General features: G+C 45.1%; 2 protein-coding genes across 4 annotated transcripts; both read right to left on the reverse strand.

The window, feature by feature from the left end:
- Positions 1-245: 245 nt before the first annotated feature.
- LOC115676034 (cytochrome b561 and DOMON domain-containing protein At3g25290-like) lies at positions 246-9982 on the reverse strand. The gene is made up of 4 exons (XM_030598886.2): positions 9420-9982; positions 1987-2145; positions 1140-1394; positions 246-757 (listed from the first exon to the last, which is right to left on the reverse strand). The coding sequence occupies exons 1-4, from the start codon at positions 9912-9914 to the stop codon at positions 446-448; spliced, it is 1221 nt and encodes a 406-aa protein (XP_030454746.1). The 5' UTR covers positions 9915-9982; the 3' UTR covers positions 246-445.
- Positions 9983-12959: 2977 nt separating this feature from the next.
- LOC115676031 (protein NRT1/ PTR FAMILY 4.2) lies at positions 12960-15931 on the reverse strand. 3 transcript variants are annotated; one of them, XM_030598883.2, is made up of 6 exons: positions 15719-15931; positions 15323-15428; positions 14732-14949; positions 14192-14596; positions 13940-14058; positions 12960-13768 (listed from the first exon to the last, which is right to left on the reverse strand). In XM_030598883.2, the coding sequence occupies exons 1-6, from the start codon at positions 15719-15721 to the stop codon at positions 13033-13035; spliced, it is 1587 nt and encodes a 528-aa protein (XP_030454743.1). In that variant the 5' UTR covers positions 15722-15931; the 3' UTR covers positions 12960-13032. The 3 variants fall into 3 exon arrangements, with proteins under 3 accessions (XP_030454743.1, XP_056172461.1, XP_056172465.1); XM_056316486.1 differs by having other exon boundaries at positions 15323-15433; XM_056316490.1 differs by having other exon boundaries at positions 14732-15138; positions 15719-15930.
- Between the last annotated feature and the right edge of the window lie 2009 nt (positions 15932-17940).

The following is a 17940-nucleotide window of genomic DNA, read 5'->3' on the forward strand; positions in this document are numbered from 1 at the left end:
TACACAAACTTTTGAATGGCAATGCACTGCACTTCATGACTCAAACTAGAGAGTAAATGCGACTCCTCTTGATCAGGTTTCAAGAGATTTTGGCGATTCTAATCTTATTAGCGCGAGAGCGAAGTGAAAATCGACAATGTCTACGCACCAGAGATCCTACAAGTCGCAGTTAATCCGGAGATTATGCCATCATGGCGAGCTTGAAAAGGAGAACAAAGCGCGCATATACAAACGGAGAAAGCGAATGCTGACCAAACGACCTGTGCATATATTACCAAAGAATAACCCTGTGTCAAACAAGAGTCATTATACAGGCTAGAACTACGCATGACGAACAAAATAGAGAAGACTCTGTAGTAGATAAGAAGGCTCGTAATGTTTTCTGTGAGTGAGTAGCAGCAGATCCTATGTAACCCGAATGGACGCCGGTGCCCTGCTTTGTTGGTTATATGGCGAGCGGTTGTTGCCTCCCTTGTCCATTGTTGTATCCGTCGTAGGGCTTCGTGGGCTTACCCGACTTCCTCTTCAGGACAATGATCCACGTAATCAGTTCCAACAGCACGGCTACTCCGCCCAGCACCGATATGAAGATGATGTACGCCGATTTCCACTTGTTCTCAGGTTGCAGGATGTCGAGGCCTTTGAACACATTGAGGATACCGAGGACGAGGATGGTGTACCCGAGGCCGTGGTGGTAGATATTCCAGTAGAACCGGTACTTGTGGTCCTTCTTCGGTCTCAGGAACAACGCAAAGATCTGCCCAGACAAAGGTAGAGAAATCAACATCGGACGAATTCGATACATGCGCATCGGCACAAAATTACAGAACTCGACTTGTCATATCGCTCTCGCTCCACATCAGCAAGAGTTGCAACTCGTCTCGCAGTATGCCTTTCATTTGGAGTCACGGAGTTTCTCCACAACTTGCAGGTCTTGAAGATTTCTATGATCGTGTGAAGATAAACATCAATCCATACCAGTCCAATTTTAGGGTCTATTTCTTATTTGGGATAGGATTTAGCGTCTCTAGAGGGCCCTAAACGTCAATGTCGTCCCAATCATAACAAGACACGACTCAAAACATTCCAAACAAAGGAACCAAATAGGAATCACGTCGATGTTAGGACGGGGAATCTACCTGCACCGTCGCCACAGCGAAGAGGGCGATCCCGATATTCCGGTGACCGGTGTACCGGATTGCCTTAGATTCGCTGCCCAGCTTCAGGCCGGTTCCCCAACCGGCGACCCCGATCGCGTAGGCCGAGGACTGGCAAAAGGCGTGGAGATAGAACCACGCCGGGTCGGCGGACGGGAAGGCCCTCACGTACCTCGCGATGATGGCTCCGATCGGGAACATGATCCCCCAGCTCACAGCATTGAGAATTCCATGGATCTGACCAATGCGAAAGAGATAACATCAGGGTCACCATATGGTGAAGAACCACATACACGATCAATCTCGCTCGTCCACAATAAGAAGAAGACAGAACATCCGAATTCGACATCATATTGTAAACAATTCTTTCCAGAAATCGAATTCCAAAATCAACAAGAACAAGCTTCCCCTTCAACATGGGTCCATCGAAAAAATTGACTCTCAATTTGGGAAAGCAATTCGTTCACAGTTGAGCTTCCTCAGTCAAATCTCTATGCATGGGCCGTAATCTAAGCACGTATCCTCTTCTTCTTCACCCGCTCATGGACAATTGCAGAGAGCAGAAGAAAAGAGAAAAGATTCTCATCCTCTCTGATCATGAAAGACAGACGCAGAGGAAGAATCTCTCCTAGGAAAAATCCTGGTAAAAATCCCAACCATGACAAACCCACCTCAGATCTGCCCCTTCATTTCTTGATAAAAGGAAGAAGAGAAGAAAAAATTTGAGTGCAAAATCTGCTGAACCCAGCAGAATCAACGCGCGAAAGAAAAAGCAAAATGAACCTGCCAGAAAAACCGAAAAAGGCAAGTAATAAAAGCAGGAGCTTACATTCTTCTTCTTGGTCCCGGATCCACCGCCTCCGCCGCTCGTGCTCTGCCCGGCGACCAAATCGAGCGTCCCCTTCGACTGCATGTTGTCCGTCGCCATCGAGTGCCTGTCCGGCACGCCGCTCGTCACGCTCGGCCCCACCTGCCACACCTGGTTCAGCTTCGCCGGGTCGCCGCCGGTGGGCACCTTGATCTTCGCGTAGATCCTCATCGTGCCGCCGGCCGAGTCGAACTCGGCGGTCCGGTCCCACGTCTCGAGCGAGATCGGCGACTCCTGTAAGGCGTACGAGGAGACGTTGTAGGTCTTCACGGTCGGGACGCCGGTGCCGGAGTCTCGGAAGGCGATGAGGGCCTGGGAGCCGATCATGAGGGAAGCGGTGGGGTTGAGGGCCCAGGAGACCCAGCCGGACTCGCCGTTGGGCGGGGCGGCGACGAAGGCGACGGCGGCGGAGGAGTTGGAGGCGTTGTAGGAGAAGTGGAGGGAGGCGGAGAGGGCGGGGAGGTCGAGGCAGGTGGAGTAGAGGGCGCTGTTGGTGAGCTTCTGGGAGGAGCACGTGAGGGAGTCGGCGGCGGGCGCGAGGAGGAGGAGGAGGAGGAGGAGGAGGGAGAGGAGGAGGAGGAGCTGCGGAGAAGAGGAAGAAGCCATTGGTGGTTTGGGCTCTAACTTCGAGTGTGAACTTAACGGTTCGGACAGGGGAGGAGAGACAGAGAGCGAGAGGAGAGAGAGAGAGGGAGGTTTTATAGAAGGGCGAACATGAAGATGACGTGGAAAATGGAAAGGCCCAAAAAAAAAAAAAAAAAAAGGAGGAGGAGGAGGAGGAGGGGACCAAAAGCCTACTTACTTAAGGAAGTATGAGTTGACTAGAGCGAGGGAGATGGGGAAAGGGGGAGATGGGGAATTTCTGAGTAATTATTGGGGCTAGAATCGAAATTATGAGTGGGGATTGCCTTTGTCAAAATTAGGGATGAGCAAGATGGATCTCTCAAATTGAAACTGGATCAAATCGGACCGGATCAATCGGTTTGATCCGATTCTCGAGAATATCGATCCGGTTTCCAGTTTCTAAAAGTGGAACCGATTACTGAGCGGTCCGGTTTCCCGGTTCTAGGGTGGGAACTGGATCGAACAGGACCGATAGGACCGGACTGATAAATATATATATTTTTCTAATTTTTTCATATATTCATTTATTTATTTTAAAAAAATTTGAAAAAAATAAAAAGCCTAATCTAATTTCCCTAATTCCCTCTTGCATTTACCAATAAGTGATTGGTCCCATTGGAACTCGGTTCGGTCTCCGGTCCTAGAAACTGGGAACCGGTCCTCCCGGTCCGATTCTCGGTTCTTGGGTTGGACCGGACAGGACCGAGAACTGCTCACCCCTAACCGAAATGGGCACGAGATAAGAATAGATGTTGCTAATTCATTAAAAGCGTATGAAGCATTGATGATGATACAATTTTGAGGGCGATAGATTAGCTGTTATGGAGATCACGAACGACCCGATTGAACAAATTATCCCCAAAGGTATATTTGTACGTGTGACAAATTATCGGGATTGCACTTTTGTTAATTTAGTCATAAACCTTTTAATTTGGCCGTCCAAAAAAATTGGTCAAATTAAAAAGTTTAGAACTGAATTGGCAAAAGTGCAATACATTTAATTTAGCCAATTGAATTATAAACATTTTCACATTTTTCCAATTGAGTCCATCCGATTAATTTTAACCGAAATTTGCTGACAACCCGTGTTAATGTGGATAATTTAGAAGAAATGGAAAAACAAAAACAAAAAGCTCGTAAAAAAATTTAAATTTTATTAAAAGTTGTCAACGTTAGTGCCGGTCGTCCGGTCATGCCACGTAGGATGGATGGCGTCCATATCACCGATTTCCGATCAAAATTAGTAGGATGAACTCACTTGACAAAACGCGAAAATGTTTATGACTCAAGTGGCTTAATTGAAAGATTTAAACCGAATTAACAAAATTCCAACAAACTTACTACTTTTTCTTTGCAGTAAACAGAGAAAATTTTGTTTCTCGTGGCGTCGAGGATTGGACATGTGGACATAAGATTTTGTTTTCATAAATGAAAATTGAAGGCATTATTTTTTCGTTTTCCAAATAGCAACGGATGGCCGTGCAAATTATAACGGCGTCTTTCGGTGGCCAAAAGAAATAAAAAAAATTAGTGGCGTGCCTTTCAATAGCAAAAACTAATCCACGCGTCTCGGGGGGGCGAGGGCTTCGATGGCAAACCCCCGCCTCGTGAAATGCGACCAAGATGGACCAGAACCCAGGCATCACGTGCGACACACGTGTGTAATAATCGCGGCAAAGCTCAAAAGAGCCGCAAGAGGGTCAGAATCGGCACGTGACGGAAATGGTTAACAGATTTAAATCGCGGGTGGGTTAGTTAAATCGAAACGGCGACCGATCTCGGACCCGGGGATTCGTGGGGGACTTGTCGGGGCGGGGGCGCTCCTCGGACTCGGGTTCGGACCCGGTCGGTCTTGTGAAAGACCGAAAGACAGAGTAAGACCCGGAGTTCTGAGCTCGAGACCAGCCCCCGTGCGCGAAGATGCTGTCGTTGCGATGCGATTCGTGTGGAGCCCCGTGCGTTTTTTTAGGCTTGCGAAACCGCGATGCGGCTGCTGAGTCGAGCCCAAAAGGTAAAAAAAGTTCCGTAGCTCATTCCGCTAGAGCCCGACGCAAATTGGAGAGCCGCGTTCTGACCTTATTTAGCCAATTTTTTCTTTTTGGATTTCGCGGCTCTCGCGATCTGAATTTTTAGGAACGCCCGGGACGCTTCGAAAATGCATGGAGGTTAGCGTGTAAGGTCGTATGTACATTTCCATGATTTTTTCGGAATTTTTCGAGACCGAATCGATGTGTTTTCGTGCTAAAACATGGGTCGATCAATAGGTGAAAAGTGGACTTGATCTTCTCTAGAATCCCCACCCCCCCGACCTGACTTAGTAAATCTAAATTCGACTAATCTGTGGTACGCGCCTGAAAGTAATCTGAACCTCAAATTGATCCGTCCATCGAATTCCGACTCTCGACTCCTTACTAACCAATTTTACCCAAAACTTTATTGATATCAGATGACCCAATTAATGATCGGATCCAAATCGCTCGTGAACCGACCAGCTACATCTTTATTAGTTACTCCACTTGGTCCACTCCACTCTCGTGGTCAAAAAGACACAGGCATGCTTATATCATCATTAGCTAATTTGAGATGGATGTAAACGAAACCCCATTTCATAAAGATTGAAGTCAAATGCCTACGAAAAGGGATGACCCGCGAATTATTATCTTGACTTCATTTTTCCAACCATTCATTTTTTATTATTATTTGTCCCTTTTTTTCTATATATATATTTATTTTATATTTCCTAAGAGTAGTATGACTACCTTGACTTTTATTTGGTAGACTGCACTGACTCGAGGCAATCAAGGGAACTTCTGGGAACCGTCCCAAGGGGGAAAAAGAAGAAGAAAAGTACGAGCCAAAGTTTGACCAAAGACTGAAGAGCTGACCGGCTGAAAAGTTAGGTGACCTTTTCTTTAGTACGCTGTTCATCCTGAAATTTGTAGGCAAGTGTCGACTATTATAAAGAGCAAATTCAATTTTAATTTCACTCTCAAACCATTTTCCAATTTTCTTTTATTTAGAAACTCTTATCGGTTACTTACGGTGAATCGCGGCTACACATCAAATTCATTAGGCCAAGATGTAGACCGACGTTATAAGATGTCGATGGAAACCTCTCGGAGAACTCCGCTTTCAAGACTCGGGTCAAAACCCAATAAATCGCACAATGTTGTGCCGCTTTTTGCCGAAAAATTCAAAAAAAATTAATTTTTATTTATTATGGAAAATCATAATTGTAATGAAAATAGTTATATCATTTGTCTATGTTGACCCTACCTACATTTTATCTCTCCTTGAATGCGCGAGAGTTAAAATCGGAAAGATTCCCTTCGGCTCTCTTGCTTTTATTATATGCCCTCTTTTATCTTTTGTTTTTTCAGTTGGGTCCTTCGCGTGCCTGTGATCCATACAGAAGCGACCAACGTATTGGTCAGCTATTGCAATTAATAAGTGCTGCAAGTGTTCATGGCTGTGGTCAGTCGACTCTATTTTTATAATTGGGCTATTAGGAAAGCACCGTTTGCTGAAGACGAGACAATGAAAGCCTAGTTGCCTATATCAAATCGATGTGGTTTGGAAATTGGAGTCCAGTGAAGCAATTAACGCGAATGAAATAATTGGGTTCTAGAAAAGAAACTTGTGTATTTTTGTTGAATCGAGTTTAGCACGTACTAGATGTGTTAATTTTCGACTGATTGAATGATGGCCGGATGGTAAGGATATATAGCAAACACCACGCATTTTCCCAAGGCGAATGGCCCGAAATAGATGGTATGCTCTTATCTTGACAGGGGAGATATAAACCGATGGAAATGTCCACGTCTCTCGAGTTTGCAGCTTATTTATGCTCGTATCCTATGCACGGTTGTAGAGATAGATACAGTTTATCAATTCCGATTAAACTTTGAATTGAGATAGCCAAAATATTGACTAGGGAAAGTAACACGTACTTACAAGTGTTCATATTGAAGAGATATGTATAGATTAAGGTGCGCAAATTGACTCCCAAGCGACATGTTGCCCCCTAATTGCTTGGACTTCAGGAGAGTAAGCTCCCTAAAATCACCACGCAATTTGTGAGCCAAACGGTAATTCGGAGGCGATATAGATGGAACTGAGCAAGCAATTCCCCTTATGAGCCCCCGGTACCGCCGAAGCTCGGGCAAGGATTTTTAGGCCCGGCCCGGCCCGTCTAAGCCCCGCCAATTAAGCATGTTCAAATGGTATGCACATAAACAGCGACCTCTCAACTTTCAAAACGCCGTGTCGTGCTGAAAACATGGGTTGGACCACCAAGCAAAGCATGCGGAGCACGTGTAAAAGATCCAGCAGCAACAAATCATGAGTCCAACGGCCCACAAGCTTACACAAACATCATGCCCTTTCCACTTTAGCATGTAAAAACTTGTCATAAGGAGCGCTCCATTATCTTTGGAGCCTGTTCATGTGTCGTCGCCCCTATCTTCGAGGATTCTGATTGGCATGCTAGGACGTGAATGATAACCATTTTATTCCAGAAATCAATTTTTTTATTTTTATTCCATGGATGAGTTTCTTTGCCAAAATACCCGTTTGATAATGACACAAAATTTCTATTCCTGAAATAGAAATTCGTTTGATAACGAAACAAAATTTTTTCCTCCCCAATGGCTGGCAGGCGGTAACCAGAGGCGGCCGGCGGTGGCGGGAGGTGGCCAGCGTCGGGTGGCAATGGAAGGTGAAGAACGGCGGCGAAGGACGGTGGCGAGATGGCGGCGACCGATGGTGGGAGGTGGCCGGTGTCGCGCGACTGCGGAGAACTACAGACAGCTGCCGGCGGCAGAGGACGGTGGTGGGAGTGGGTCGATGTCGGGTGGTGGCGGATGACGATGGGCAGCAGAGGAGGACGGTGGCAGGAGGCGATTGGCGGAGGATGGTGGCGCTAGGCAGCCGGCGAGCGGCGGCCAACGATGGGAGGTGCCCGGCGTCACACAACAGCGGAAGACTACAGACTACGACCGATGGTGGAGGACGGTGGTGGGAGTTGGCCAGCGAGCAGCGGCCGACAGCGGGAGGCAACCGGCAATGGCTAATAGTGGCCGGTGTCGGGCGGCGGCGAAGGACGGGAGGAGGCGACCAGCGAAGGACGACAAAAGATGGCCGGCAAGCGGTGGTGAACAGTGGCCAATGGTGAGAGGCGGACGGCGTCGGGCGGGGGCGGAGGACAGCAGATGGCAGGCGGCAGTGAATGGCCACCAGCGGGTGGTGGTGGAGGGCGTTGGGAGGCGGTGGGACGCAACCGATAGCAGAGGACGGCGGCAAACGGCAAAGGACGATGATGGTGGGAGGCGGCTAGCGGAGGCGGGAGGTGACCGGTGGCAACGGCGGGCAGTGGGTAGGCAGTCGGCTAGCAGCGAGGGCGAGCGATGAGAAGAGTTTTCATTTCTTATTTTTGTTCCAGAAATAAAAAAGTAGATTTTTTTTACTTCTAATTTCTATTCTAAACCTATTTCTGGAGTAGAAATTTGTTCCAGAAATAGAAAAATGAAATTGCGTTACCAAACGGATTTTCGTTCCAAACTTGTTCCTAGGAACAGAAAAATAGAAAAACAGATAAATAAAATGGTTATTATTCGCGTCCCTAAACACCAACTAATCCCTTTTGGGATGAAAAATATGACCAAATATATTTGCTCTTTTTTGAGATAATTATAAAAAGTAAAAGTCATAAACTCATTACTTTGATGTCAATTCGATTCTAAACTTTTTAATTTGGCCAATTTCGTCCTACGGCTTTTGACGAACTTAGCTATTCATGAATATTTAACCTATCCATGTGAGTGGTTATTTAACATAAACGTGGACTAATTATGCATATTTGTTCAGTAAGGATGCAAGCGAATTAAGCTATTCATGAATTACTGGAGCTCGAACTCGGTTCTTTTTGAGATCGAGTCGAGCTCAAGGCAGCTCAAGTACCTTGGTCAAGCCAAAACTTGGAGTTACTTTACTCGAATAGCTTACGAGCTTAATGGATCACTTGCATTTTACATACTTTAATTGTATGTAAATTTCTTGTTATAATTCTGTAGATAGGCAGTACTGCTTTTCGATTTAAATGCATTTTTTGCTATACAAATTCGATCTCGAGGTCGAAGTCGAGCTTAACTAAGCTCAAGATTAGAGTAAGATTGATCAGCCAAGCAAGTCTAGCCCAATTGAGTCAAGCGCAACCTTATTGAAAGCTTAATCGAGTTGTCCGAGCTTTAAGAAGTTGAGCTCAATCAAGATTGAATCGAGTTTCATACTTTGCTACCGTCGGTCTAGTTCAGGTTTTGAACCGAATTTAGTTGACTGGATTATGCTTTATCTTTTTTTTTCTTTTTATTATTGTTTTTATCGAGAGAAAGAGCTGTTTTTTCTAGCAAAGAAAAAAATATGGAGATGACATCAAGAAAATATTTATGGCAAAACCCAAAAAACTGTCTCTCAAATTTAATAGAAGAACATCAGTATTCTCACGAAAGAAACATTTAGTAATACCCGAAGATACTGCTACCTAGAAAAACCAAGCTCAAGACCAAGAAAGCACCGTTACTGCCTTCCCCGATCCTCGAAACTCCACTGGTCGGGGCCGGGGCCGGCGCCGCCGCCGGAGAAACCGCCGGAGAACGACCTGTGATGCTCTCTGCTGCTTCCAGCGCAAGCGTCGCCTTGGCGTCCTTGTTGGCATCCGCCATGTCATGGATCCTCGGCCTCGTTCCTTCGACCGCACCGCCCACTTGCCACACCTGGTTCAGGCTCCTCGAGCCCGCCGGCACCTTCACCGACGCGAACAGCCTCATGGTCCCGCCGGCAGCCTCGTCGGCGCTCAGGTCCCACACGTCGAACGACAGCTTGGACTCGACAATGGAGTGGTAGGAGGAGATGTTGAAGGTCTTGGCGACGACGGAGCCGGAGGAGCTCTTGAGCGCCATCATCGCTTGCGCTCCGACCATGCCGGTGGAGGTGGGGTTGATGGCCCAGGCGACCCATCCGCCGCCGGAGGAGGAGGGCGGGGCGGCGGAGTAGGCGAGGGAGAGGGAGGAGTTGGCGGGGTCGAAGGTGAAGTGGAGGGTGGCGTTGAGGTGGGGGAGGGCGGCGCAGCTGGAGTAAGTCCTCTTGTTGGGGAAGGAGGGCTGGGGGTTGCAGGTTAGGGCGAGGGAGGGGGAGATGAGAGAGAGGGCGGCGGTGATCGAAAGGAGAACGACAAGAGAAGCGGCGGCTGAGGCGGTGGCGGCGGCCATCTTTCAGTGGAAGGTATGGTAAAGGTGAGCAATGGTGGTGGTGGTGGTGGTGTTGTGTTTTGGGTTGGTTTTAGATGCGTGTGTGGAAGGTGAGAGCATCAATATATAGTGAAAACAGATGCTGTGGGTGTTTCACTTTCACGCATGGTTTATTCATTGGAGAGTTGTAGGTGAAAGTATTATTTTTAATTACATATAAATGTGGTTCTACTTGTTGATAGTCTAATTTTAAGATGTTTTTAATCTCGATCATTAGACCTGTCAAAATGAGTGCCGTATATGATGGGTGTATATGATGGGCTGAGTTGTTATACAAGTTAATTATATTCGTAAATGGGTTAAGTGGGTCATAAATGGTTGTAAATGAATTTACAATTTACTTAGATCTAATTTATCTTTATGATTCTCTTTTCATTCCGCTTTCATTCACTTCGCGCTCTCACTTCAATTTGGATATGTGTTTTCCTACATTGAGTTAAATATGGAAGTGTTCTAACAGTAAGAATCGGGTCAAGTACGAGTCAAGTCAGATATGAATCAATAGATTTGTATTACGAACAAAAGGATCATAAACGAGAGAATGAGTCAATTTGAGTCGGACCATTTATGACCCTACTCAACCCAACCCAAATCCGACTTAATCCACCCGTTTGACATGGCTATCAACCATACACAATTGAAAGCTCATCACCTCGTAACGCGGAAGCTTAATTGGATTTTGGTCCTATAAGGAGAAATTGACCGGTTAATCACTTTAAAATTTAAAAAATTATTGCGTAAAATCAGCATACATATTAGATTGAATCTTCTACATCTTTCGGTATACTCTAATCCGATATCTCAGTCATCTCGACCGTTGATCTAAAATTTACTGCTCAATGCAACAATGGTCGAGAGTACACGATGATTATGATCGGTCGATACTTGATGCGCTGCCGTTCCTCATTAAAACATGTTAATTTACTAAATAATATGGCAAATTTTTCATTGCCTATAAATCCAAATAATGAGGCAGGGCCCATGCATCAAATCAAGTAGGGCAGGCCCCCCTAATTCTCAATCTAGTGTCGGAAATAATGCAACGTCGAATCAAATAAAGCTGGAAAGTGAACGCTGAACGGGCCTTGGACGCGAAGAGAATGGCTTTTTACTGGTGATTGCAATGATGCTTAAGACAAGATTAAGGCACGTTCACAGTAAGATGTTAGAGATGGTTTAGGAGGAGAAGGTTGGGCCCCCCCGCCGTGATCACGGGGTTGCGCACCACGAAGCACACAAAAACAGATCGGACTGATTTGATATCAAGCGGCGATGAAGATGTGGAGTTTGAAATTCTGCATCGAACGGCTCAGGGCTGACAATCCCATCAACCTTTTATTTAATTGCATGCACGCATGCACATCCCGGGAAAATGGGCTTTATAAATTTGAAACGGGATTCTATCTTGCGATATCGTTTTTGAATTTTTAATTTAGACAGTGTGGTCTCCGAATTTTGGAATTGATTAATATCCTAAGAAAAAGTTCAATGTGGTCCCTGATTCATCGGACCACACTGAATATTAGACCAACGTTTAAGTACCGCATTGAACAAATTAAATGTTTAGAGGCGACATTGCATATTGAACAAAAATTTTTTGACCACGTTGAACAATTTAAAAATTCAAGCATAATATTATAAGGATGAGTGCGTTGGAAGCCCCAAAACTTGTTACGAAACTATAATCGAGTCCTGAAACTTGTCACAAAGTGCAATAGAGTCCTAAATTTTTCAAAAAGTGTAATTATTAATTGCACTTTTTGAAAAATTTAGGACTCGATTGTACTTACGTGACAAGTTTTAGGCAAGTTTTAGAATTCGATTGAATTTTCGTGACAAGTCTTGGGATTTAATTATGTTTTTTGAAAATTTTAAAACTCCATTATACTTTCGTGATAAGTTTTAGAACTTCTAGTATATTTATCTATATAATATTATATGTCGTACCGAAATTCACGCACATTTTGTGTCATTTTCTCATTTGGAATCTATGGGGGTTCGTGAAACTTTCATTTCTCCAAAAATTATTGGAAGACGAAATTATAGAATATAGATGATTAGGTCCGAATGTGCGGGATTCCGACAACATGAAAAGTTGGCACGCGCTTTGCAACGATGATGTTCGCTGGACCGGAATCCAGGGTTTTTTATTTATAAACAGAACAGACAAACTTAATGCTAGTAATTTGCAGAACTCATGTTCTTAAAAACGGAGATCTCGACCTCGTACCTTATTAAAAACAAAAAAAAACAAAAAAGGAAAATTTGTATTGTTTTCGGCTCCGTTCGTTTGGCGGAAAATATTCTCCTTTTGGAAAATATTTTCCCGGAAGTCATTTTCCTGGAAAATATTTTCCCGGAACATAATTTTCCGATGTTCGGCGACCAATATGAAAAAGTTTTGGAAAATATTTTTCACCGGCGACCGGCGGCGGAGGCGACCGGCGGCCGGCGACCGGCGGCGGAGGCGGCCGGGCGGCCGGGCGGCGGCGGAGGCGGCCGGCGGCCGGCGACCGGCGGCGGAGGCGGCCGGCCGGCGACTAGCCGCGGCAGCCGGCGGCGGTCAAATACCTTTATAAAATTATTAACTTTTCGTGGTTCATAAGTTGCCAAATTTTTATTTGCATAATTAAATAAATTATTGAACTCACGAACTCCCATATGAACTAACCTAAATAAAAGTGACTTCAAATTAAATTACCAACTCGATTAAGGCTATCAAATTTAAGCCAGTTATTACCCACTTCTAATTGCTTTTTCACTATTTAACTATCCGTAATTAGCAACCCTTCATATTTATAACTCTTCCAATAGATTACCAACCTTAATTAGGATAATATATCAGTTTTTATCCAGTTAAATTACCAACTAATTTTGAATTACGACTAACTCTTTCAGAATTTTACTTTCGCAAACGGAAAAAAAAAACCCCTGGAAATAGATCGATAAAATCGCCTGTCGTGCATTCTTGCAATAAACACGATAAATTTTGCAATAGCGATGCTATAGATGTAAGAGATCTTTTAATGTTTTTATTTGGCTCTAAGTATCAGAATAATCCCAAACGGATTTTTGGATCTCAATACCTCTTGGCCCAGAAAATGTAGTTCAGGAAATTAAGGAAATTAAGGACGCAGAGGAGGGCGTAGTAAAGATCCAAACGTTGCCGGTTCAAATCGTTCCCTTCGAGCCACTCCCGCCCGAGCCTCCCGGTGGCCGAGTTGATCGCCGACACCAGCACCGAGCTCAGGAAGTATCCCACTGACGTCGAGCACCACGCGAGGGCGGTGCACGCGCTCCGCATGCTCCCCGGTGCCCGGGAGTAGAAGAACTCGAGCATCCCGCCGAGAGTGAGCATGTCCGAGACCCCGAGGAGCAGGTACTGCCACTCCAGCCAGAACACGGACAGGGCGACCCCGTCGTCGGTGGCGGCCCTCCGCCTCTTGACCTCGACGGCCGCGGCGATGGCCATGGACCCGGACGCAAGGGCCAGCCCGACCCCGATCCTTGGCAGCGGCTCGAAGATCCTGCCGCGAGGCTTGTCCCCGAGCCCGCCGCGGAAGCGCTCGTAGATGGGGATCGAGGCGAGCATGATGGTCAAGGGGAGGACCGTGAGGGATTGAGTTGGGATCGTGAAGTTGTGGATGGTTCTGTCCATGAAGGTGCCTTGCCTCACAGAGAAGGTCTGGAGCTGAGCTAGGCAGCAGCTCATCAGGATCGTGCTTGCGAAAATCGGGATCAGTCCGATGAAGGTCCTCGTCTCTTCGACCTCGCTCGTGCTTACAGTGTCATCGGCCAGCGCTTTGTCTAGGGACCTGCAAATCATTCACAACGCGACTTTGTTATATAGATCAGTAGGTGAAATGAGGCTGATTTGAGTGTTTCACAACGAGAAGCGCCGATTAGTATTTGCGCTCGATCTCTGTATAAGAGGGGCATTAATCTGAGCCTCATCGAAGACTAATTAACGAACAGCTTAATCTTACTTGAACTTCTTGGGAAGCCTTCCGTTAACCGCGGATGTAATGCCCTCTGAATCTACGTCAAATCTTCTGCATATCTCCGCCGAGGAAGCTTTCCGATTCCGGGCTGCCGACGCGAGTACCTTAATAAGAGGAGTAAAAAGCAATATCGCTTCAACAAAAAGATAAACACAAGCATCGAGTATGCGCTTTTGTTTAGTAATAATATTCATTAATCAAACGCATAGCGATAATGAAACCTCCAAGCTCGTCAACCTTGAAAATTCTAGTGAATGCGCTTCCTCGGGGAAGCTTGTACCGGTAGAGACGAAGCCCGGACACGAAAACGGCGAGAGCCAAAGACAAGGCCGCGATCAAAATCTTGAAGCTCCAGCGCCAACCCAAGTTCTCCTCCACCCAGACCATGACGGTCGACGTCACGAGGCCGCCGGTGCACAAGGAGAAGAAGTACCAATTGAAGTAGGCAGAGACGAGCCTCTGATTACCATGGTCGAGCTGGTCCGCGCCGTGTGTCTGCAGAGACCCCTTGATCCCGCCGACTCCTGCGGCCATCGCGTAGAGGCCGAAATAGAGGACAGCAGCTTGGTACTTGTTGGGTGTTCTGTGGTTTGGAGGTTGGAGTGATTTGGAGTGAGCTTGAATTGTCAGAATGATCAGTCCCTATAGAGCAAAATTTGCACAATATCTTACATGCATATTCTGGGCAAATAATCAAGTTAAATGTACTCGAATATGTCCGAGCTCTAAACCTTAGAGCTATCTGGTTCAATTGAATTAGCAACCAGTTAACCGTACCAGCAATTCGACGATCCAAGAGACGATGAAGGTCGTGAATCTGGTGAGGAAGGAGTCGGCGACGAAGCCCGCGAAGATGGTGAGGAGGAAGGAGGTGGCCATGAAGTTGGTGACCATGTTCGCGGCAACGGGGGTCGGGTAATGCATCGAGATTATGAAGTACTCGACAAAGTTTGTGGCACATGACAAGAACACCAGGTTCTCTAGCACTTCCACCACTAGACATGCCCAAAATTAAAAGAGTCCTTGAGCGTGCACTCATTCTGAAATATACGTAGCGTCGCAAAACTACACGAATCTTGACAGATATGATTGATTTGATGCATGCATGAAGAGAGGCCTTCCATTGTGCTCCCAAGGGATGTATCTTTTTAGGAATTCAGAGGATGGAAATTACTATGACGAATCTAATCAAAAGAGGCAAAGTTCGGAAACACACCCTCTTGAGCTTTGCATTTTTCTTATATAGCATTCGAAATTCATAGCGTCGGAACGAACGACCAGGTCTGGTGGTTGCCATAGAAATGACTCGTCGCCCTCGCACATATAATGAAATGAGTCGGGAGCCTAACGAGAAATGAAATAAATTACCACAAGCAAGCGATGCGGCTCTTATGCCGCCATGCTCCTCGGAACTGGCCTTCCTTCCTTCCCAATCCACAAATTCATCCCTCTCGTCTGCTCTCATTTCGGTATCCTGCACTTCACAGCAAGATCATTACAGAAAGATTTGACTTTGCCATCAACTCCGCACACCAAAATGCAGCTGGACAGGAAGTGATCAGCACCCCAAGACCCCCCAAAAAATAACGAAAATACAGAGAGAAGATCGGGATTCCGTCGAGAGAAAATCGGTCGGAGCATCGGGCGAAAACGAACTAACGGGTTTTTTGCCGGGCCGTCCCAAGAAATGAACCGAACAACAGGGCGCGAGAGAGAGAGAGAGAGAGGGGGAGCGCAAAACAGCCAAGGGAAAAAATAGCTTACCATGAAGAAATCCACTGAGAGCCAAGCCTCTCACCCTTCGAGAAAAAAGAGAGAGAAACCCAGTACGAGGAGAGCCAAGAACACAAAGCAGCTGCTCTCTTATAGGGATCACAGGTTGGCTCCCAAGCAGGCATTCACAAGAAGAGCCAGAACAGGAACATGCACAGTGCCAGCCAAGACGTGCCTTCTCAGCATTGGTGTTTCTCGACAGACCAGAATTTATGGCAAGACCTGCATCGACTGCATTGCGAATTAAAGGACGTCGAAACCGGGGCGGTGCTCTAACCCGAATCCACGTGTTTTTTTACTTCGAATGCGCCCAATCGGATTCGAATATGTTGCGTGCGAAATCGTAACGTGCCATATTTGGGGGATGAACATTCAATTACTTGTGCTTGTTAGGACATGATGCGCAGATTTGACTTTGGCTTCTTTCCAATCCCGGTCCTGCATTTATGTCCTTACCGACTCCGTCTCGGGGCTATCGACTGGGCAACCGAAACGAGTCGCGTCGATCGCTACTTTTACCGAGGGTTCCGTGCGAACCGTGTCTTTGTTTATTTCAAGGTTGTTAGCATAATCTTTAAATATGCGATATATTCGAATTCAAAAGCTTTTTCCGTTCATTTTCATTATATTTAGCTAATTGTTGGTCTTTAGTCTGTTGTGTTTATTTATTTTGACTTCTAGAATGCGATTGGACTAAATTACAATAGCGATCGCTTGCTATATCTGGGATGAAGCTTTCAATTGCTTGTGCCTGTGCTCGCTTTCCAATCAGGTCACTTGACTTCAGAGATCTTCATTCATTAGTCAAGCAATTAGCTCAACGACACTCGATTTCGCATTTATATCCTTACTAGTTGAGAAGCCGACTTCGTTCGATGCGACGATATTTCGTTTATCGACCGGACGAAAGGAGCGAGTCGCATCGATCATTCCCCTTGCTAAGTAAAATCGTCGCAAACCGTGTCTTGTTTCATTTGAATTTTGTTAGCATGGTGCCCGATTAACATATAGGTAACATTATTCGAATTTAAAAGTTTTTCCCCATGTATTTTCATCGTAATTTAGCTAATTACCGGGATATTTTTCTGTTTGTTTTCGTGTGAAGAGATTTCTTATGAGGCTATTATGAGTGGAAATGAATAAGATAGCGCAACTATTTATTAGATCAATAAGGAGTTCTCTTCGTAATTTTGTTTTATATGGATTGATTCTGAAATTATGACTGTTTTGCAATATGAGATTCCTATATGAAAATGTATAATTACATTTAAGGATATCGAATTTTAATTACGAAATTTCAGCTACAACTTATGTTGATTTTCTTTCATTGGATTAAAAAGAATGAGATAATACGTTGTTGCTCTTAACAACCTAAAATTGTATAATCACTTTGTAATGAAACCTTTGATGAAAAACAAACTTTGTAATGAAACCCCTTTTGTATATAAATTAGTCTATTGGTAAATATACAACGCGATGAGAAGTAGATACGGTGAACGCACACATTTTGTATGGATCACATTCAATATCTGACGAAAATATTATATATTAGTCGTATATATTAGAGGAATTAAATAAAAGGTTAATACCACCAAAAACCTCAAACGGGGGTATACTCGTGATAAATTTACCCTAAACTAATTTTTTTTTATCACAAAAAACCCTAATCTGGTATACTTATGTTAAACTTACCCTCCATTAGTTTCCAAAAAATATTAATATCAAATTGCTGAGTTGGATGACATGTGACAATTGACGGATGTACCGATTTGGGGTTTTATCCTACGTTTGTCACATATGTATCTGTCTGTGATTTTTTATGGTATTAATACAATTTAACGAAAACTAACAAAGGATAAAGTTGTCACAAATGTATCGGTTTAGGGTTTTTTGTGGTAAAAAAATTAGTTTTTGATATATTTGTCATGGATATACCGGTTTGGGGATTTTGGCGCTCAAAAAATTAGTTTGACGTAAATTTGTCATAAGTTTACAATCAGTTTGGGGTTTTTGGTGGTATGAACCCTTAAATAAAAATTCTCAATTTGTTTTCACGGGTGGGCTTTTTATCAAGAGCAATAGGCCCAAATGACATGATCAACATCATCGAGCACGAGTGGGCCTTCACAGATATTGGGCGCGGCCCAGCCTCAGGCCCATCGCGGAGACGAAACCAGCCTCCTTCTTCTCGCTCGCTCCAACATATATAAGGG

Source organism: Syzygium oleosum, unplaced genomic scaffold, assembly GCF_021117445.2.
Source record: "Syzygium oleosum isolate NSW1041296 unplaced genomic scaffold, Sole_v2.1 Sole_v2.01, whole genome shotgun sequence".
Lineage (NCBI taxonomy): Eukaryota > Viridiplantae > Streptophyta > Magnoliopsida > Myrtales > Myrtaceae > Syzygium > Syzygium oleosum.